A 23788-nucleotide genomic window follows, 5' to 3' on the forward strand; every position below is an offset into this window, starting at 1 on the left:
TTTGATCTCTCTGTGTATCTTTACACAGCAAAAAACTCTCTGTGGCTGCTGTTTTAAGGGCCTGGGTCTACTTGTGGAGCTTGAGCTGTGGGGGCTGTCAAGGGTAATGTAATCATTCCCAGTTGAACTCTGTCTCTGAAATGTACTCCCCCAGCTGGATTTCAGAGCCTGGACTCCAGCCTGAAAGTGAACATCTAGGCTACATCTAGACTGCAGTGCTTTTCCAAGATACCGTCAGAACGCGCTCTTTTGCCATACCTGTAAACCTGGTTTTACGAGAAAGAAGGGATGTGTCAACAGTGCGCTTTTTCCTGAAATTTGGTGCCGTGTAGACACGCCAAATTTCAGAAAAGCCTCTTTCAACAGTAAAGCAGAAAAAGATACACAATTTGTGTACCGCAAATTGCGTTCCTTTTTCTGATTGATCTTTGCAGTGTAGACCTAGCCCATGACTGCTATTTTTAACCCTGATCTTGAGCACTACAACCCCAACTCACTTCACCTAAGCTCTGAGTCTATGTAGACATGGCATACACATAGATATCTGAGTGGAATAGCTTGCAGGATTGGATCTACCTAAGGAATGCTATTGCTAAATCTAGGGGAAAAACAGTGCTAGATGAGGCTTAAAGCAATCATCTTGTACCAGGATAGTTTATGACAATGATATTCTTAACTTATTTGCTTACTTCTTTGCTCCCATAAAAATGCTTGCATATGTCTGGAAAATTTCCTTTAGGCTTGAAACTTTCCTTGCTTGATCTTAGCCTAGGGGTGAAATTCTTTGTGAAGTTTAAAGAAAATCCTGCCATCTCTTTTTGAGTTATGGAAGACTGAAAAGAATCATACTTTTTCAGGGTTTTAAGATGGCTTTCTCCCCTCACCAATAAATCAGAAAATGTTGGAAAGGAGCCATTTAACTTGGTACATAAATGGTTCTGAGCTAAGGGGCAGGGTTTTTGTTCAGTTTGTGGAGGGAACATTCCATTACAAAGTAATATATAATTGGGTCATCACCTCTGTGCTCAAAATTTAACTGTGACATTCTTGAAAAATTCAAAAGAAAAATTCTAAATCTTTGCAGAAAAATAAAGCAATGCAAACTTAAACACAGGCAAGTACAAATAGCTGTCTGGGATGCAACAAATGCTACTAGAAGTCTTATCTGTGTATGGCTAGCACCTGCCACATTTTAATTAGCAATGTATAATAATAATAATAATAATAATAAAAATATATAATCATAATTCAGCAGTATCCTTGATGAAATTGTTAACAGAATTTTAACTTCTAACCCAAACATGAAGGGAATTAGCAATTTGCATGAGTGCAAACACAGGATCTGGTAGCCACTGAAGTTATCACTGACACATGGCAGCTAAACTACTGCATGATTTTTCACTTTGTCCCAGTTGCATCTTTTCTGACAGTTGTTTTGTACAAGCCAGTCCTTTTTCCAGCACAGTACTTTAAATGCTACCTGCAAAGATGTAATAGCTTGCCCCCGCCTCCATTTTTATGATGTATAAAGAAGACCTGAAAGGTGTAGGGGGAAAGTGTGTATGTATTAGGGATGTTAAAATTAGGTTAATTAGTTGATAGGGGAAGGCAGCTGGCTCAGTCCCAGCTTGCTCTGAGACCAAACTCCACTGCAGCTCTGCAATTTGAAAGGCAGAAGGAGCTGATGGGCAGGCAGCCCAACTCCTGTTGCTTTTTAAATAGCAGAGCCACTCCGGGGTTTGGTCCCCGGGTGAGCTGGGACTGAGCTGGGCTGCCTGCCCAGCCAGCAGCAGCCCCTGTCCGCGGGGGCTCCTAGCAGAGAGTTGGCACCCCCCATGGACAGGAGCTGCTGCCGGAGAAGTCTCTGCTCATGGTGAGCCTGAGCCCACCGTGGGAAGAGGCTGCTTCATGGCAGCCTCCCCTGCCCCCCCCCCCCATGCTGCTGCCTTTGACAGAGGCAGCAGCAGCAGTGGAGGCAGGCGGCACTGCAGAAATGGTGAAACAGAGGCAGCAAAGTGGGGGGAAAGCACACTGTTGACTCGACTATCCGATAAGCCCAGGCTTATCTGGTAATTGACTACTCGCTTATGTCCCTAGTATCTATATGTGTGTGTGTTTGGGTTATTTCTATTTTCTTTTTACCTTGGGGTATGTCTAGGCTACATACCTCTGCCGACAGAGGCATGTAAATTAGACTACCCGACATAGTCAATGAACTGGGATTTAAATATCCTCGGCTTCATTAAAATAAAAATGGCCGCCGTGCTGTGCTAGCTCAGCTGATCGTCAGCACAGCGTGCAAGTCAAGACGCAGATCGGTCGACAGGTAATGCCTTTGTCAACCGCTCCTGTAAACCTTGTTTCACGAGGCATAAGGGAGGGGTCGACAAAGGCTTCCCATGTCGACCGATCTATGTCTAGATTGCCGCGCTGTGCCGGATCAGCGGATTGTCGGCACAGTGCGGCGGCCATTTTTATTTTAATGAAGCGGGGATTATTTAAATCCCCGCTTCATTGACTATGTCAGGTAAACTACTTTACATGGCTCTATCGACGGAGCCATGTAGTCTAGACACACGCTTAGGCAACGTCTACATTGGCATGATCTTGCGCAAATATTCTTTAACACAAGAGTTCTTGCATTAAAGTATTTGCACAAGAGAGCATCTACACTGGCATGTGCCTTTGCACAAGAGATGTGCTTTTGCGCAAGAGCATCCGTGCCAGTGTAGACGCTCACTTGCGCAAGAAAGCTCCGATGGCCATTTTAGCTATCGGGCTTTCTTGCGCAAAAAATTCATGTTGCCTGTCTACACTGGCCTCTTGCGCAAGAACAGTTGTGCAAAAGGGCTTATTCCTGAGTGGGAGCATCATAGTTCTTGCGCAAGAAGCACTGATTTCACACATTAGAACGTCAGTGTTCTTGCGCATGAACTCCCCGCCAGTGTAGACAGGCAGCATGTTTTTGCACAAAAGCGGCTGCTTTGGCACAAGATCGCACCAATGTAGACACAGCCTTGGTGATGGGATAGATATACTCTCATGCTCAGCTTTCACTCTCTTGTGATGCCATAATCTCACCGGTTCTCCAGACAGCCATTCAATGCCAAATAACAAGAGCAGGATTTCTAACCTAATAAACAAGTAAACACCATAAGATTTTTAGACTTATATCAATTATAAAGAGGCAATAAGGGCCATAACCCATTCTTCATCCCCTTGCAGCTCAACTCTTGAACCCCGAGCGAGGAGCTCTGTGTGCCTTGTTTTTGTTTGCTCCAATTTGTTTAATTGCTGAAGGTTTCTAAACTTTTTTTCCTCACTCACCTAGGGGTTTGTGACCAAAACAATGACAACGACTTCATGTTAAGTGATGGCTCTGTCACATCTGACAGTAGCACATTTATTCAAGAATGGACTGTAAAAGAATCAGGCAAGATTTGTGAAATCAAGAAAGACAGATGTACAGAACGTACCACGGCCAAGTGCAATGTTTTGCTCTCACAGGAGTTTGAACAGTGCCACAAAATAATTTCTCCAAACATGTTGTATTCTGCATGTGAAGAAAACAGCTGCTCCGAAGATGAAATCTGTGAATTCATAGCTTCATATGCTCATGTTTGCAGAACAAATGGGATCTGCGTCGTTTGGAGATCACCAGAGTTTTGTGGTAATGGTTTCACTATTCACTAAAATTGATGCAAAAACAAATGCAATGAGTTGCTCAGTATAGCTACTTCCCTCGTCTCCAATTTGTCTGCATCGTGTGAATGTTCTAATCCTATGTCACATGTCAGAAGTCCAGGTTTGAATTTCTAGTGTAAGTAATGTTACATATTAGATAATTATTTTAATGTGCATCGTTATCCATTGAACAGCTGTTTATGGAAAAAGGTGCATCAGTAAAATACATGCTCCTGTTAATTGCGCTGAATGGAAGCTAGCAGACAGGGACAGCTGAAGATACACAGGGTCTCGGAAGACCATGCAGAAGGGAAATATTACTGTATGATAGTGTTCAAGTGTGCAGACCCTACCAGGTCTTCCATACCAAATATGAATCTGACTGCTTGTCTGTATTGGGAATCTGCCCTGGATATCAGGAAAAACTTTCATTAGGAGGGTGGTGAAGCACTGGAATGGGTTACCCAGGGAGGTGGTGGAATCTCCATCCCTAGAGGTTTTTCAGTCTCAGCTTGACAAAGCCTGGCTGGGTTGATTTAGTTGGGATTGGTCCTGTCTTGGGCAGGGGGCTGGACTTGATGACCTCCTAAGGTCTCTTCCAGCCCTAGGATTCTATGATTTCAGTAATTGATGGCAGCTGAAGATGTACCTGCATCAATGCAGTTCTTTATGGAAGATAAGGAAAGTTACAATTTGCACCAATGGTACATACTAGGGATGTTAAAATGTGTTTATTTAGGTTCAGCGGTTACACATTTACATGTGGGTGCAGGGGAAGGTGGCTCCCCATGAGCCAGCCTTTCCCCTTCCTGTGTCAGAGGCAACAGCATGGGAGGGCAGGTAGTTCCACAGGAGCCGGTGTTTGCGGGAAGTTGGCTTAAAAGCTGGCTCCCCAGCTCCCACCTGCCCACCTCCTTGCTGTTGCCTCTGATACAGAGGCAGCAGTGCGGGAGGGGGGGGGGAGGGGGTCAGGGAAAGGAAACAGTGTCCCTGTGTGTAACTATGGCTCATCAGTTAACCATTTATATGTTTACACTTTCACATACCTAGTATGTACCCCTGCTTCCTATTAGGAAGATTTCATATCTTCATATCAAAGAAATCGTAGCTTTCCTTGAATGTCCTTGCATTCTGTGCTGGTATAGCTACATTGGTGTCTGACCATCAATTAGTGGTACGAGAGCAAGTTCCCTGTGTAGATTAAAGCTATGGCTCTCAATATGTGAGAAAGCAGGCTGATTGTAGCCTGAGAGAGAAAAGTTCACAAACAGCCCTTTATCTTGATTTTTTTCTTCCCGCTACTTACAGGTTGAGAACCAATTCCCTAAGGCAGCGATGGGCAGTCTAGGCTAGTGAGTGGGTGGCACGAATGGCCCTCCTTTATCTCAGTGAGCTGCAAGATTGTCATAACCTAGATGGCTTACCGGTGATTTTGCTAATTCCACTTGCTTAGCTAGAGTTTGTGTGGTGTGCCGATAGAACCGTAGCAGCACTTTGGATGAAGAGGGAGTGCACAGATTTCATGGTTAATGCTGCATGCATACACCTCACTTTACATGCCCTTGCTTTATGTGTATGTCACTTTAGTAATACCAGTAGAAAGAAAATGATGTGGATGGAAACCGGAACAATCTGGCAAATCTGGATGTGAGCAATAGTAAACAAAATGTCTTGTGGGTCACACATAGAACCATGGGCTGTAGGTTGCCCACCACTGCCCTAAGGACATAATGTAACAAAAATGCTGTCTATCCAGGATCCACATTGCATGGCATTACAAGAGGCATAACAGTGATGGTTTCATTTCAAGTTTCAGGCCCAAATTGAGTGGATCATCAGAAAAAAGAAGAGGAAAGTAATTTGGCCTGATCCTTGAGTTTGGAGAACATTATTGTTAGATAAATCTTTTAAGAAACAACACACACCAAACATTCCACATAGCATATAATCCTAGAAAGTGGAGAGAGCACATTGCCTGCCATTGCTTAGATTTAGGACTTCAACCAGACTTTCTGAATCCCAACATCCTAGGTGGAATGTCAAAGATGCATCTTAATAACCTCCCTGCATTCCTCAAATTTGCATTCCTCAAATTCCCAGCTTATGATGCGCTGCAGCAAAGACCCTAAGGCCTCCCCACTTGAACTACTAGTTACATAAAATGATCATTGGTGTCTAACAATGGCATCATCTTCTTTTTTCTTTTAAAGCAGGTGCATGTGTATAGCTGCCAAAAATACAGTGGTTGTTTACTGCGACATTGTGCAGAATACATTAATGATAGACAGCATAGCTTAATCATTATAACATTACAAACCTATAAACAATGGCATTGCGCTAGATACGATTTTTTTTTCAGTGAATCCAGGCTATTTATACAAGGCTAAAATGAGCAACCAGCCCATGTTGGGCAGTGCAGAATGGTGACATTTCAGCACAATTGTTCGCTGAGCTCCCAGCTGGGCAGAGGTGATTATACATGCTGCAGCATTCCTTAGATGGTGTAGCATGCTCTCCATTTCGTGCCAACCTAGCACCAACGATCAGTTCAGTAGAGGCAGAGTCATGCTCTAACTTCCTTCTCTCTCTTCCTGTCCTCTTTAGGGTAGCTGGTATGGGGGCACTGGTAGGACACAGTTCTTAAGTTGATGGGAATGCATGGACTAGAAATATAGCTGACCCTGCTGTAGATATGCAAGGATTCCTTGTGCACTTAGTTCCCACATTTAGCACACCTACACCTACACAGTCCATCATCTAGCCCACAGTAAGCTGTGCTAGCGGTATAACTTCAGGGCACAGAGCATGTGTACCTTTTAATGTGCTTATTCACTTTGTTATATATTTGCTGAAGAGGGCTACAGCATTAGCAGAAGGTTTAATTAAAAAAGCATGGAGACTGTCATCATTGGATGGAAGAGAAGCTTTGTCATCTCAAAATCTGACTGCTTACACAGCTATGCGCCTGTGAGCATTCATGCTGTAAATGAGCAATAGTGGAGTAAGTGTATCTTACACAGTATCAGTGGCTTAACTTGGAAAGGTTAGTTATCTTTGAACAGAATCTGTCTCTAAGTGGCAGAGTTGTGTCTTTTTAAAAGCAGTAAAAACTTTAGGCTGGCTAGTTATTTCCAGAGATGGACTTCAAGTGCTGCAGATCTGAATGTCTGTGAGCTCTGCGAATGTTTAACTCGAGATTGTATATTCTGGATCCATCTCCCATTGGATACAGTCATGGAAAAGGATTGTGACACTATGAGCTTTGGAAGTGTGAACTGGGTCCTTTCCCCAGCTTCATCTCTAGTTCCCTCCACCTGCCGTGAAACCAACACTGTCATTGCGGCCTTTTGGGAGAGCTTCCCCACCCTCTGCCTGAGTCCTCCATTTTCGCCTACCTTGAACTCTTTCGGGTTATAAGCAGGCTCCTTCCCTAGCTTCTCACACAGGAATTTTCTAGTATGAAAGTTGTTCTCATGACATTTGTACAGTTTTGGTTGCAGTCCAGATCTATATTGTATTTTGGACTAAAAACCCCAAATCCTTTGGCTGCCTTTGGATCAGAACAGACAGTTCTCTGTCACCCCATTTCTTGTTATCCACCCTGTGTATATGTTAATGATATCTAAAGGCACTTACCATGGTGTGTATTAAATTCTTGTTTCTAAGTGCAAGCCTGTCTACTCTTCTCCAGTTCTCAGAGATGGAATGTAATCTGTAATGCAGCAATGGAGAAATAAAAAAAACACAAAACCCTAATGGTCCAGTTTGGCAGCCATTAAAGAATGAAAAAGGGACTGTATCAGCACTGCATAGCAAGGTTTCTGGCAGTGGTTTTAGGGAGATGGTAGCTGTGAGCAATTTAATTTTGGAAGCACTGCACTATTATTAGATTGTCTTGCACATATCCCAGTAATAAATAGCTCACAAGTAGGGATATGTTGAAAGAAAGTAAAATTAAATTTTCTTGTTGAAAAATGGGGTTTTCTCAAAATCAAATTTTCCAGAGGAAGAGGGGGTTTTGGCAGAATATTCTTTCAGAAAAATTGAATTGAAATATTTTGATTTTGATCAGCATTAATTTCTGCATTCACCTGAGCCTCTAGGTATTATAATTCCATATTCTGTATATACCTGTTTTATTTTATGGGCCCTCTGCAGCTGGACTGTCTCCTATGGTGAATCATGATCACTCCATGGGGTTGAGCCACCGTGGTGTGATTGGATTCTCAGGGTACATCTACACTGCATACTTATTTCAAAATAAGCTATTCTGGAAGAAATACTCCAAAATAGCTTATTTTGAAATATCACATCTACACTACAGGGAAGCCTCAAAATTAGTCCAAGGCCGGCTTTCCTAATGTGGACATGTTACCTCGATTTAGAGCCCCAGAAGGCACTGGGGAGTATTTACTTTGAATGGCCCTGGGGAGGAGCTATTTCGAAATAGCAACAGTGGAGCGTCCACACTACTTCTATTTTGAAATAGCTGTTTCAGAAGAGGCGTTATTCTTCATGGAATAAGGCTTACAGAAATCAGAATAAGCCTTCTGTTATTTCAAATTTATTTCAAAGTCATGGAATTGCTGTGTAGATGCTCACATTGTTATTTCGAAATAAAAGTGCTCTGTAGATGTACCGCTACAGAAAAGGGTCCGCAGTGTATCATGTGAGACTTCCCATTGGGGTAAACAGGGACATGAGGAGCCTAGAATTACAATCCCCAGGAAACACTGAGGTGGCTCAGGAGGATGCAGAGGCAACTGTCAACTGGACCTGAAACAGAATGTTTCGTTTCAGCTGAAGGCTTTTCAAGATTTCTCAATCAACTTTTTTGTTTGTTCCATAGAATGTTTTGATGTTTCTACATTTCAAGTTAGGATGAAAACAAATATCAAAATAGCAGAGTTTCCTGCAAGATGGAAATCAGATTTATTTTTCTTTTAAAATCAGCTCTGTTTTCAAGTACAACAACGGAGATTATAAATGCCCTCATTCTGTATCAAGTGTCTCCACTTTGAATCCTTGCATGGTATGTCATGTGCACGACAGTACCACAGTCTGTTCATCTATTATCTACCAGTCTCTGTATCTACCCTGCTTATCACTGTAGTATCTCAGCATGTAACAGAAAGGCTGGTCCCTGCAACATCCATGGGTGTTTCTGATTTGTTCTCCTGCATTCCCTTGATGAAGCTGGGGATCTGTTTTTGTTGTCATTGTTGTTGTTCCTTCTCCTGCCACTTGTGCTTTCATTCCTTTCCTTGTTTTCATTTGGCTCTACCACTATGGTAGATGTTATTAATTATTATTTTTGTATGACTTGTATTAATGTGGTGCCTCAGAGCTGTAGTCACAGACCACCACCCAATTGTGCTAGGCAATATGCATTCACAGAACAAAGAGGTGGTCCTGGAGAGAACACCTATTTATTTTATGACATCAGTGCTAGTTGTGATTTTTCATTGCAATTTAATTCAGCGGTTGCAAGTGGGAGAAGCTGACGAGCATTTGGGATCTCTGGGGCACACGGCAGTGACTCACGGTTCTGTTTGGCATGACCTTCCCCACCCATCTCTTACATTTTCCTTCTTGGGAAGAGACAAATGTGTGGCCTGAACCCCTGACCTTTGTAGTCTTTGGGGGCTGGCAGCTCCTCAGCTGATCCGGTGCTCTTCTTGACTCACAGGAGAAGGATGGTCTTGTGGATAGAATGTTGGACTGCTCAGAGCACGGCTCAGTTCATTGCAAAGTGGATGGGCTGTCTTATTCTTGGTCTCCTGAACCCTCCCCTGAACCCTGTGTCTTCTCTCTTCACTGTGATCTGGTTGTTTGATCCTGTGGTCTTCCTCTAACTATTGAGATAAACCATTGTTCTGTGGTCCTTTTCTGAGTGTCAGAGTCATGGGCTTTCTTCACTTTGGTCCAAAGCTGCACCAGGATTCATGTGGCTAGGTCACTGCATGCTGACACACAGGCTCCTCTGGAGGCAACTGTTCTGCTGTTGCAAACACTGGAGACAGAGCCATCCAATCCATAGGATGGTTTGGGGGTAATTGCTCGGGGCCCCGCAAGGCAAGGGACCAGTGGGGGACCTGGCGCTGACAAAAGAAATTGTGCCCACTCCCGCACTCACCAGCAGCAGTGGGCAGAGGAGTGAACTGGCCCCAGCACACTCTGCTCCTCCAGCTTCCAGCCGTGTCACTCGGGAGATGGGCTTGGGGGAAGGGGTGGGACACCCACCACACTCACTGGTGGTGGGAAGCAGAACAGTGCAGCTGGGAGCTGGTGGAATGGAGGAGGCTGGGACCCCACCCTTTCCTCCAATCCCCTTGCCCTGAGTAAAGTGGCCCAGGGGATCAGCAGGGGGCCTGCTGCTGGCTGCAGGCATCGGATCCACCCTTGCATTCACCAATAGTGGAGGGGAAAGCAGAGCGACTTGGCCCCAGCCCACTCTGCTCTGCCAGTTCCCAGCCATGCTCCTCTGCTTCTCACTGCCCTTGGTGAGTGTGGGGGATGGTTTCATGTGTGTCCCCAAACTGCCTTCCACAGTGACATGGCTGGGAGATGGTGCAGCAGAGTGGGCTGGTGCTGGGTTGCTCCACTTCCTGCCACCAGCAGTGAGTGCGAGGCAGGCCTGGCCCCTGCTGCCAGTGCTAGCCCCCCAGTAGCCTGAGGAATGTGTTTGGGGCAAAGGGTGGAATGGGTACGGGGGGCGGGGGAGCAAGGGCAGGAAGAGGTAATGTAGGGTCTAGGGCTGAGTGAAGAGGTTGTCCTGGGGCCCCTGCACCTCCCCAGGGACGACCATGACCGCAGATCGGTGAACCAAGAGAAACTGCAAAGCTGCAAGCAGGGTGGGACTGTGGATGTTGAGCAGAGACATTTGAAGGTTGGTCACTCTCAGTCAAGGGCTAGAACACAGGTCAGTGACCTTTGTGGCTACAACTTTGCACTGTATTAATCATGTCAGAAGATTAAAACTACCTACTCTGCTCTCTCACTTGGAGTGTGATGGCTGCCTCCATGCAGCACTGGTAGAGAAGTCTGAATGCATACTGTGTTCAAGGGGAAAACCTGAGGTGTTGAGCATGAGGTATAAGGCTGAAATGAAGACAAGGCCTATGACTCGAGAGACCAGATTTCAGTTCCTGGCTCGGTGGTCTCTTGTGTGATCTTGGAAAGTCTGCGAATCTATCCTGTGCCTCATTTCCCTGTCTGTAAAATATGGCTACCGCTCCTTTACCTCACAGGGTTGCTCTGTGGACAGACTCCATTACTGATTGTGAAGCACTCTGATGGTACGTCTACACTAGCTCGTTAGTTTGAGCTAGGTAGGGTAATGAGGGCAAGCGGAGTTGCAAATGAAGCCCGGGATTTAAATATCCTGGGCTTCATTTGCATATTCCCGGGCGCTGCCATTTTTTAATCCTCCTTAGTCCGAACTCCATGCCCGCGGCTACACACGGCACGGAGTAGGTAGTTTGAATTAAAGATCCTAGGTCTTTGGAGGAGGGGCAGGAGTCCTCAGTCTGCCTTTATCTGGCTGTAGTCCATTGGTTTCCATATGGAATGGGAAGTACTTCCAAATTTAGATCTATGGGATTATTTTACTACAGAAATGATCTGAGGTCCTTGCGTCCCTATTTGGTCTGCCAGGGCAGATGTTTTCCCTTAGATCCTGCTGTCATTTCAGACCTGTCCACTGAGTTTCATTCAAGGGGGAATGTCTTGATTCCTTTCCAAATTCCTGGATATTTTTTAAGACTCAAACTTGCTCTGGGTAATACTTTGACATGACTAGTGTTAAACCCTTCCTTAACAGCTCCCTTATACCCTTCAGGTTTGCAGCAAGCCAAGACCAGTTTGAGGAAGGAATTAAAGCAATTCCATTGATGTTGGAGGAAGTTTAATATGACACCTGTTTTTATTCTTGTTTGCCTGATGCCCTAGGCAGTGCAAGCTTTGTTTCTTCTTTGTTGTTCAGGGTTAGTTTGGAGCTTAGTCATTGTGTGAGTGGGAGATGGAGCAGCTAGAGAGATGAGGCTTGAACCATGCATAAAAGCTAGGAGAGCTTTGTCTTTGTAGGTTTATAAGAGCAAGTTAGATAGTCATTTTACAGGGATGGCTGGATAATACTTAATCCCATTTTGAGTGCATTGATTGACTAGACTAGACGATCTTGCGAGGTCCCTTCCAGTCTTACTATTCTAAGATTCTATCTTTGTTCCAGAGGACCTTTGTGGATAAAGCAAAACACGACATAGAATATCAATGTTAACTTTTACTGGTGACTTGAAAATTTCTTATTTGCTGGAGTCAGGAACATAGTCCCAGGGGCTCCTCTCTCTTTCAGATGCACACTATTTCCCAGTGTCAGTAACTCGACTTATACAAAGCAAAACTAACCAGATGCAATATTTGTCATCACTTAAATCTGCCAGTGAGACCCTTCAAAATTTGTTACATATTACATAAGTTTACTGGAAATTATCCTGACTATTCTTTTCCCTCTTGGAAGGGGGAAGCTGCCTTTCTAACACGGCCTCTGCAAGCTGGGTCTACAATATCAGTGAATAGATTGCAAGGAAAAATTATGACCGCATGAGAGAAGCTGGGACTCACATTAATTATCACATGAAATGGTGAAGGCAAATCTGGCAGAAGAACTAGTTTTCTAACTACTTGTTTTTTGACCCCTGCTGTTCACTTTATTTACAGAGTTTAAAATAATTATTTCCCTCTTTAAGACGTATAATTATTCAGCATTGGAAATTTGTAGTTACAGAGATACCCAGTTGTTCAGATGGATTTTTTCAAATGCTAGATTGAGAAGCATGTATGTGAGTAGTCGTTAATGCAACACTCATAGGTACAATATCACCAGCAAAACTTTTTATAGCAGAGTCTGCAATTTCTCAATCTTTGGGGGAGCAGGCAGAACAGAGGCTGGGACAGGTTAGAGATGGTTGTCATGGGCTCCTAGAATCTGGATATAATTGTACCACTGAAGTAAAGGAATTTGGGAGTGATTTTCCTGCTTTTGATGGAGTAGCCCCCTTCCCTTTATGCTGCCAACTCAAAAATTTGATATTGGACTGTTCAGTCTAGCACACAAAGGTATAACAAGATCCAAAGGTTGGAAGTTGAAGATAGACAAGTTCAGACATAAGGCATAAATGTTTAGCAGTGAGAGTAATTAACTATTGGAACAACTCACCAAAGGTTATAGTGGATTCTCCATCACTGACAACTATTAAATCAAGATTGGATGTTTTTTTAAAAAAAAAAGATACGCTGTAGTTCAAAAGCAATTACTTGGAGGAAGTTCTGTGGCCTGTGTAATACAGAAGGTCAGACTAGATGAATTACAGTCATCCCTTCTGGCCTTAGAATCTATTAATCTATTTTCTTGACCTGTGGACACTTCCAGCAAAAGCATTTCATAATTAGTTGGTTCACTTCTTTTGCCAAATGGTGCTGTCTCCTTTTCTGGTTATGGGGAAAAGGTTTTAAATGGGGAAAGGGGAAGATATAGTTTTCTTAAACCCTTGCCCCTCCTCTCTGCATCACACATAACTGAACACCAAATTTCTTATACACTAAGAGGCAAAGTGTTTGTGGGAGCTTCTTGGAAGCAAATCAGTGAGCCGAAGATTTAGTATGCTTAATGAATAGAGAGGAGCTGCCTGAACCTAGCTGCCTTCTCTAATGCCAGCCAAAGAGGAAAATGGATGAAAGAGAAGTGCTATAGTATGAAAGGGTATGTCTAGACTGCAAGGCTATTTCGAAATAGCTACCTCTGGTATCCCAAAATAGCTACCCCGCATCCAAGGAATGCATCTGCTATTTTCGAAATAATGGATGTGTTATTTCGGCATCCCTATAAACCTCATTCCACAAAGAATAGGGGATATCTTGAAAAAGTGCTTTATTTTAATATTTGACGCCGTGTAGATGCGCCAAATTTTGAAATAGCCAATGTCAAAATAAAATCGAAATAAAATATGCAATTTGTATAGCTCAAATTGCGTATCTTTTTTTAAATTTTAGAGTGCAGTCTAGATGTACCCTCTGTGAAGTGTGCAAGAGAATTCACTATTGCTATTGAATGTTCATGAAAGGTGCTCAGACACTGTGGGCAGCAGCCTAAAACCGTAAGATAGAGGCATATAGATTTGTGCCTAGAATCTGGAAAAGTGCAGTAGAGTCATTAAGGATGACAAGGAGCCAGGGCCTTAATTTTACGTCTCATTTGAAAGTTGGCACCTTCAGCCACATGAACTCCTCAACATAAGTCTTGTTCATTGGATCAGAGAAGATGGACTTTAGTTCTGAAACCTTCCTAATGAATAGGGCTGGAATCCAAATGCCAGTTTTGGAGTTCCAAAAGGCACTGTCATTGGCTTTTCTTTAACTCTTAGGGAACATTGCCTTGTACCAAATCACCAAAATCATTTCCTAAAAAGCCTGTCTCTTTCTTGGTTATCTTCTGATCTCACTGTGTAAATGCTGCTACTTTAATCAATGTAACCATGGTCCCAAATTCTCCCATCTCTTACACTCTTGGAAATAAATGGGCCAGATGTTCCACTGGTGTAAATAAGCACCTCCCTACTAAAGTCAATTGAATTATTTCATTTTACACCAACTGAGAATCTGGCCCAATAATTCTGTGTGGAGGTCAAGTCGGGACAGAAGTCAGCACAGCATTTGTTTGATGTAGATTGTAAGGCCAGATAGACCCATTAATAGATTCAAAAGACTGGACAGGGCCTCAGGAGGTTGTCTAGTCCATCCTTGTGCTTAGGTAGAACCATGTAAACTTAGACAGTGGTCTCCAAGCTTGTCATGCTCAAAATGACTTTTTGAATGTAAGGGCAGCCCAGGATCTACCCTGCCCCTTTCCTGAAGCTCCACCCCACTCACTCCATCCTGCCCTTCCATCACTCATTCTCCCCGCACCCTCACTCACTTTCACTGGGCTGTGGTAGGGTGTGGGCTCTGGGTTCAGCAAAGGGGTTTGCAGGGTGGGAAGGGGCTCCAGGCTGAGCCTGGGGCAGGGGGTTAGAATGGAGGAAGGCTGAGGGGTGCAAGCTCTGGGAGGGGGTTTGGATGCAGAGGAAGCACTGGGTTTGGGTTAATTATTGGGGTGCAGGAGGGGTTGCAGACTGCTGGTTCCTAGAGAAGGGTCAGTGCTGGGCAGGGGTTTGAGGTACAGGAGGGGATGGGGGTATTAGTTTTGGGAGGGAGCCCCGGGCTGGGGTTCAGAGTGCAGGAGGAGGTATAGGGTGCTAGCTCTGTTGGGAGGCTGGGAGTTGGGGTGCAGCCTCCCATCAGGTGACATTTACAGTGGGCGGCTCCTACTTGGTGGCACAGTGAGGCTGAGACAGGCTTCACGTCTGCCCTGGTCCCACTCTGCACGTAGGAGGGGCCAACGTGCCCATGTGGCCCCTGAGGGAGGGAAGTGAAGCATACGTGGCTCTGTATGTTGCCCCTCGCTGCTGGCCCTGCCCCCTAAGCTCCCATTGGCAACAATTTCCTCTTCCTGGCCAATGGAAGCTGTGGGGGCAGTGCTTGCAGGTAGGAACAGGGCGCCAAGACTTCTGACTGCCATGCTGGATGCTGCCCGGAACAGCATGGGGTTGGGGCAGGCATGGAGCAAGTCTGCCTGCTGCACTGCCAGAGGTCACGATCAACAGGATTGACCAGTTGATTGAGCTTAGCCAGTCGGTGACCATTGACCTAGATCATCCATGATGTGTGATTCCATGCCTTCCCTTGGTAAACTGTTCCAACATTTAACACTCTTGGGAGTTAGAAAGTCTTTCACCATCTCTAACCTAAATCTCTTTTGCTGCAGATTGAGTCAATTACTTCTTGGCCTAACTTTGGTACATGTGGAGAACAGTTGATCCCATCTTCTTTATAACAGCCCTTAACGTATTTGAAGACTGTTATTAAATCCACTCAGTCTTTGTTTCTTGAAAGTAAACACACCCACCCTTTTAAACCCTTTATAAACCCTTTTGTTACTCTCCTCCTGGACTCTCTCCCATGATCATTTAGTGTGGCCTGTGGAAAAATGGTGCCTGTGTCCAGTCTGTGTCAGAGATCAGCATTCTCTGTTTGAAATTTTGAAAAATGTGGACTGCAGTGGAGGCTGGAATCAATGTATCCTTAAAGACAATCAAGTTGAAAAGGTGTAAGAGACAGATGTGAAATCATTGCCTTGAGTTTCACCTCTCCACTGAAATGTCCTCTTATGTCTTTTTACAGCTCTGGAATGCCCCAGCTCTTACACATACGAGCACTGTCAAACAAACTGCACAAAGCACTGTGAGAATGGAACCAGCATCAGTGACTGCAAAGATTTTCCCATAGAAGGCTGCTTCTGTCCACCTGGAAAGGTGACTTTAAATAGTGAGTGTGTTGATGAGGAAGTCTGCACACAGTGCATCGCTGAAGATGGAACACGCTATCAGGTAGCTGTCCAGTGACTGCTTATCCACAGAGTTGTGAGAGAGAGAGAGAGAGAGAGAGAGAGAGAGAGAGAGAGAGAGAGAGAGAGAGAGAGTGTGTGTGTGTGTGTGTGTGTGTGTGTGTGTGTGTGTGTGTGTGTGTGTGTGTGTGTGTGTGTGTGTGTGTGTGTGTGTGTGTGTGTGTGTGTGTGTGTGTGTGTGTTGGCAAATGAATCTATATCTGATAAGTCTGGCTTATTTTTCCCTTCAGACATTTTTTTTCAGTCTGCTTCCTCATGGCTGGCCGGCTGTCTGCCCTGTGCAGCTCCCCCACTGTGAAATTGGCTAGGCTCAAAATAAAATTCACAGCTGGAGCTGTTGAGACCAGGAAAGCATGACAAATTTGTGTGGAGGAATCGGGGGGGGGGGGGAAGGAGGGGGGAATGGCATAAACTGCTATTTATTAAGAGATCAAATTTTATCCAAACAGCCTTTTACCAGCAAAAATCAGTTTAAACATAAAACTAGGCTTCCTGGGGTCCTTATGCTGTGAGTATATCACAAGTGCATGGCAAGGCACTAGGAAGATTTCTAAGGGCTAGTTTACACTTACAATGTTGTAGCAGCGCCCGCACTTAGTGAAGATAATACTCACACCAATAGACGAGCTTCTCCTGTTGGTGTAGGTACTCTACCTCCTCGAGAGGTGATAGCTATGCCGACAGAAAAGCCCTCCCACCAGCATAACTCTGTCTACACCAGAGGACAGGTCATTCTAACTGCATTGTTCAGTATCCCCATCCCTGACACTGACATAACTTGGTAGTGTGAACCAATCCTGAAACTTTCTCAGCCATTAGGAAAAGTGTAATTTGATCTAATTTCAGGCTGTAATATTCCCTTCCACTCAAAAATAGCCAGAAAAGGGATGTTTCCTTTAATACATCCAAGGGTTCTGTTCCACTGAAAATCTACTTTCTTCAGCTACAGGTGGAAAGGGACCTGTAGCAGGCATGGTATAATCTAAAAACTATGTAAACTGGAAATCCTTGGTAACAGCGACCAGCAGCTTTTTGTCTGGCACATGGAGTGCCTGCCCCTCTATGCTCTCTCTTCCCTTCTTGCCAGTAGTTACATAAGGAGCCATTTTGGTACCATCTTCTATAGGGTGGCTGAGTGCTGCATCACCCTGGGAGAGGGGCAGAATCCATGAAGGAGAAGTGAATGCTGCACAGTTAGCACATGACATATTGCTGTACTTGATATGATGTAGGGATGTAATAATACCATTTTTTAAACAGTTAACCAATAAACATGAGCTAATCGGTTACTGTAACGGTTACACTCTGACTGCGACCTCATACGGCTGGCTCTGTATTGGGGCCCACAGCCCAGGGCAGCAACTGGCTTCCTAGGACTGGGGCTGGGAGCCAGGAGCAGGCCCAGGAGCCATGACACACCAGGAGCTGGCTTAAAACCAGTTCCCAGCACAAACCAGCTCCCAGGGAGCCAGCTGCCACCCTGTGCTGCTGCCTCTGTATCAGAGGCATCAGTGCAGAGTGGCAGCCAGCTCCCTGGGAGGGGAGTGCAGGCAGGAGCCAGTTCATGCCGGAAAACAGCTTCTAGTGCACTGGCTCCCAGGGAAATGGCTGCCACTCCACACTTGGCTCTGCAGTATAAGCTTTATATTGCAGTCTTCAGTGTGTAACCACTAAGATATTCAGAGGTTGCACGGTTACCTAATTAACAGCTGTTTAACATCCCTACTATGAGCTGTGCTGTCCTATGGTTATATCACCTATATAGCAACTGCTCCCAAGCTCTACCTTTCTTCCCTAAGTGCTCCCTGGCTCACAGGGGGATGTGTAAACTTGTTCCTAATACCTGTAGAGTGTGTGTGCACCTGTGGGGAAGGAGGTAGGATACTGCCACACTCCACTGCTGCTCTCTCTAATGCAGCCCAGTTCCATTATGCCTCACTGAAGAAGGCAGAAGCTTGTTTCTTTCCATCCTGGATCTGGTACTGGAACATATGGCTTTATAGTGACGGGCAAGATTGAAGAAGGTCTTGAGTCCATGTTCAGTTCTGATAATTGTAAGCGTTGAGGTGTCACATCTGAATTTTATCTAAGTCAGTCAAACTTCTTAGATCTGCTGTTCTGCCATGGGACTATAATGAGGACAGGTTTTCTTGCAGTGCATGTCTGTTTCTGATTTGAATTCATTTTGAGGGCAAACAGACACACTCGTTTACCTGTTGTACAGTATGTGTGTGTACATGTGTGTGTTGGATGCATTTCCTGTTTTTCAGACAGAAGCACAGAATTTGTTTTAATGGATATGCACTGATCAAAAAAAATCAGACTATTTCAGCAATAATGCAAGTTTTAGGTCTTTACAGTTGATTAAAACAAAAGGAAGGCCAGACCATCTGTGCCTAAAACTTCTGGAAGGGGAACTGCTCTGTTTAAACAGAACACTGGTTACATGAATTATCATAATGACAACATCAAAAACTATAGAGTAAATTCTCAGCTGTTATAGCTGATTTAGTAGTGATGAAAAATGCTTTTTATTATTAATAATAAAAATAACTATTTATTAAAATAGTTATTACACAAACCACGTTGTCAATGTAATATTGAGATTAGTTGCCAGTCCGGTACAGAAATTCTGCTGATCTTAGGTTATATTAAGAGTTATGCTAGCCTGCTTAATGTAGTACAAGAACTTTGCTTGCAACAAGGTTCTCTTATATCTTAATATGGTTTATGCATTAGTGCCACCTGCTGGTATTATGTAAGTATATCTGTAAGAATATGGAATAATCCATTCATTCCAGCAATGACAGTTCTTATAGGTTTCATAGTTACATATAAAGAATTTGTCAAAACACTAATTTAAGGTACATAGTACCCACAGGATGATTTGAAATTATTTAGACAACAGGGCAGAGGGCAAGCTCAAAACCAGTAGCCAGATTTTTTCAGAGGGTGCGCTGGGCACCTGCATCTCTTATTAACTGCACTTAGAGTCATGGTTGTTTAGTACCTCAGAAATTTGTTTTTGATCAATCTATGTTTTAAATAGTGAAGTTGAACTTTTCTGACCATTTAACAGACAAGCTGCTTCACACAACAGCTGTGTAACACTGGTGACCTAATAATGATGGAGCAGCATATATTGTGAATCTGTCTGAAGAGAGGAAGCTGTCTAATGAACATGTTTTCGTGCACAGTGCGGTGGTATTATCCTAGCCCTTTTTGTTTTAGTTCTAGATTGTGCACAGCTCCTACTGATCTCAAGGACTCCAATGCTGTCACCACAGTATCTCTGTAAGGGGTATGCAGGCCACATCTTTGCTTACCAGAAATTCGAATTAAGCTATGCAATTCCAGCTACATTAACTGCATAGCTGGAGTCGATGTACAGGTTGCACCTCCCTCGTCCGGCACCCTTGGGGCCTAACCAGACTTGAATGAGGAGATTTGCCGGACTAGGGGAGGTCCCCCCCAGCATGGCTCATGCTGTCCTGCTGCCCCCGGCTAGGGCTCCAACCTAAGCCTGCTGCTGCCTGCCCGGCCATGGCTGCCGCTGGGGTCAGAGCTCCGCGGCCAAGGATAGAGCTCTGCGGCTGGGGCTGGAGCTTCGCTGCCCCCGCTACCATCCGGCAGCAGGGGCCAGACCTCCCTGCTGCACTGCCCGCCTCTCCGCGCCCTGCCCCCTGGCTGAGTCTCCCTTCCCCGCCACTCATGCCCTGTGGCCTGACCTCCCTATACCTGGGCTCTGTAGTCCAGGGACATCCATAGTCCGGAAGTTGCCAGACCAGAGAGTACCGGTTCAGGGAGGTACATCTTGTAACTTAATTTGATCTTTTGTGCTGTCTACACATTTTCTCCCATTGGCTTCCCTTAATTCTCATGAATCAAGAAGTACCAGCATCAACAGTGAGACCCTCTGCATTCAATGTAGAGGGTCTTTACTAGACCTGATAAATCAAACACCAGAAGATCAACCACCACAGTGTCAATCTTCTTGCTATTATAGACATGGCTTAGGACACAAGCATGTCCTATAAACCCATGCCTAGGTCCCTGGCTCCTCAGTCACATATTGTTGTCAGAATTTGTTTTCATCTACTATATAATTTGAGAGAGTTTCTGTCCAAGAACTGCTCCTAAATGGTAAGAGCTTTGATCACCAAATGTAGTACACTGCTTTCTCTTATCGTAACTTAAAGTAAGGTAGAGATTTGGCTGTGCCAGGAAAACGGGATGTGCCTGGAATGATGGGATTGCTTCTCATAAAACTATACAGAAAAGAGATAGAATCACCAGGCAGGTGAAAGGGGCTCGTTGGGCGTGTGACTCCTGCCCCCATCTGGGAGTGTCCCAGCCCTAGCCTCCCACCACAGAGGTGCCATTTAGGTAGTGTGTAAGTATGGGGGTGGGGGAGCTGAAGTCTTCCTGTTTACTTCTGGAACATTGCTGGTTGTCCCCCTTTGTCAGGGAGCAAGGGGAAAGTGCACAGTTTGCTCCATTCCTCAATCTGGTGGGGAAGCACGGGGAGCAGATGACCCTGGACCTGCCCCAGTAGGGTGATATGCCCCACTCCCCCAGCTGTGCCCACTAGAGCTGCAGTAGTCCTGGAGCTTCTCACCTGGCTTCAAGGTTCTGCAGTGAGAGGGGGCTGGGGCAGTCCCTTCTCCCTGGGGCAGCTTGAATGCTGAACCTCTCACCCTCAGCCCCGCCCCAGAGCAATGAGTTAAATGAAGCATGGACATTTTCATTTTATTTTCCAAAAAGCAAAAATTAATTAAGGGCCTGAGTAATGCCAGATATATCTTCTAGTTTACAATAAATGTTTCTAGCTCTTGTGAAGAAAACTTAAGTGTAACAGATTCAGTGATAACTGCCTATGTCTGCAGAGAGCCTGAAACAATAGCCTTAAACAATACAAGCTGTCACATGCATCTCAAAGGGAGTATTGACTCCGAAAACTTCTTCTCTGGGTAGCTCTGCCAACACCATCCCAAAAGTGGGCTCTTGTTACCGACACCCAACATGGCTCTGCTGTTGCAGTGTACTTCAGGGCCGCCATAACATAGAGGGTCCTCTGGTCAGTTCATTGGAGGCTGATGAGTCCTCCCTTCCCTGGAAGAAACCCCAGCACATCTGAAGACAGAGGGTAGTAAGACTCTGTCTATCCAAGGAAGAACAGTGGAAGGTTTCCGTCACCAGATCACTGAACAGCTCTTATATAAGTGCTGTCATTACTTTTCCAAGCAAGGGTAGGACCACAGTAAAGGGGTGGAACCATACTGCAGTCCAAGCCTTCATGAAGTCCACATGTGAGGTGTGTCTAACAACTGAGATGGCTTTAACCCAGCTCTTGATTATAGAGAAATTCTTACTCATATGTCGAGGGAAAGCCTGTCATAACACTGAGGATGAAAGTATTTGTGATCATCTCATTGTGGCTTGAAATGTACAAGCACATGATTTTGAAAGCACTGCCAGTATATTGCTCAACCATTTAATAGAATATGATTAGAGTTCTGTGCAGGTGGATTTAAGAGAACGTCATGTGATCGCTTGCATCATTTCAACACCAGCAAACAGTGAAAAACTAATCACGTTCTATTAAATGGTTGAACAATATACTGGCAGTGCTTTCAAATCCCTGGGCTAAAGCTGTTTACTGGCAACTTTCCTATGTGAAATTCCCTCCCCTGAAACAGGTTCCCCACAGATCACTAGCCTAATTTCCTAAGTTTTATAGGTGGCTAGATCTTTCTCAGTTTGCTTCACTGCGCTGCTTCTTTTGTTGTAGTCCCACCATTAACCTCCTCAGATAATGCTGCCTAAAAGACCTTTTTCTGCAGATAGTACATACTGCATCTGCGGGGCTAAGTGGTGGTCAGCTTAGATATCAGCCTCCTTCTTGCATTAATGAGGATCCCTGCATGCTTTTATCAAGAAAGTCCTTACAAGCTTTTCTTTGGGCAGTATTCTCTCCTCCATGATACTACTGATAGAGGAGGTATCTGAGCCTCTAGCTATCATCTTTGGAAAATCATGGGAGACAGGAGAGATTCCAGAGGACTGGAAAAGGGCAAATATAGTGCCCATCTATGAAAAGGGAAATAAGAACAACCCAAGAAACTACAGACCAGTTAGTTTAACTTCTGTGCCAGGGAAGATAATGGAGCAAGTAATTAAGGAAATCATCTGTAAACACTTGGAAAGTGGCAAGGTGATAGGGAACAGCCAGCATGGATTTGTAAAGAACAAATCGTGCCAAACCAATCTGATAGCTTTCTTTAATAGGATAATGAGTCTTGTGGATAAGGGAGAAGCGGTGGATGTGGTATACCTAGACTTTAGTAAGGTGTTTGATACGGTCTCACATGATATTCTTATCAATAAACTAGGTAAATACAACTTAGATGGGGCTACTGTAAGGTAGGTGCATAATTGGCTGGATAACCATACTCAGAGAGTAGTTATTAATGGTTCACAATCCTGCTGGAAAAGTATAACAAGTGGGGTTCCGCAGGGGTCTGTTTTGGGACCGGCTCTCTTCAATATCTTCATCAACGATTTAGATATTGGTATAGAAAGTACGCTTATTAAGTTTGCAGATGATACCAAGCTGGGAGGGGTTGCGACTAATCTGGAGGATAGAGTAATAATTCAAAATGACCTGGACAAATTGGAGAAATGGTCTGAGGTAAATAGGATGAAGTTTAATAAAGACAAATGCAAAGTGCTCCACTTAAGAAGGAACAATCAGTTTCATACATACAGAATGGGAAGCGACGGTCTGGGAAGGAGTATGGCAGAAAGGGATCTAGGGGTTATAGTGGACCACAAGCTGAATATGAGACAGCAGTGTGATGCTGTTGCAAAGAAAGCAAACATGATTCTGGGATGCATTAACAGGTATGTTGAGAGTAAGACATGAGAAGTCTTCCACTCTATTCTGCGCTGGTTAGGCCTCAATTGGAGTATTGTGTTCAATTCTGGGCACCGCATTTCAAGAAAGATGTGGAGAAATTGGAGAGGGTCCAGAGAAGAGCAACGAGAATGATTAAAGGTCTAGAGAACATGACCTATGAGGGAAGGCTGAAGGAATTAAGTTTGTTTAATATAGAAAAGAGAAGATTGAGGGGGGACATGATAGCAGTTTTCAGGTATCTAAAAGGGTGTCATAAGGAGGAGGGAGAAAACTTGTTCATCTTGGCCTCTGAGGATAGAACAAGAAGCAATGGGCTTAAACTGCAGCAAGGGAAGTTTAGGTTGGACATTAGGAAAAAGTTCCCAAATGTCAGGGTAGTCAAACACTGGAATAAATTGCTCAGGGAGGTTGTGGAATCTCCATCTGTAGAGATATTTAAGAGTAGGTTAGATAAATGTCTATCAGGGATGGTCTAGACAGTATTTGGTCCTGCCATGAAGGCAGGGGACTGGACTCGATGAGCTCTCGAAGTCCCTTCCAGTCCTAGTATTCTGTGATTCTATGATTCTGCTTCATAGGCTCTCGTTCAAAGCAGGATTTGATTATGCAAATTCATTTTAATTATCCACAAAGCATCTTTCTGCCACCTGAGTCCTGGCTGGAATATCAAATGTAAACATTTTTTT

The 23788-nt window shown here is 44.4% G+C and overlaps 1 protein-coding gene across 1 annotated transcript in view; it reads left to right on the plus strand.

The window, feature by feature from the left end:
• The window catches only part of VWF (von Willebrand factor), a 249131-nt gene that overhangs the window by 177517 nt on the left and 47826 nt on the right, over positions 1-23788 (plus strand). Inside the window, exons 37-38 of the mRNA XM_006128153.4 lie at positions 3332-3670; positions 15961-16166. Of these exons, the coding sequence (XP_006128215.2) occupies positions 3332-3670; positions 15961-16166 (545 nt within the window). The remainder of the gene's footprint in view (positions 1-3331; positions 3671-15960; positions 16167-23788) is intronic.

Source organism: Pelodiscus sinensis, chromosome 1, assembly GCF_049634645.1.
Source record: "Pelodiscus sinensis isolate JC-2024 chromosome 1, ASM4963464v1, whole genome shotgun sequence".
Taxonomy (NCBI): Eukaryota; Metazoa; Chordata; order Testudines; family Trionychidae; genus Pelodiscus; species Pelodiscus sinensis.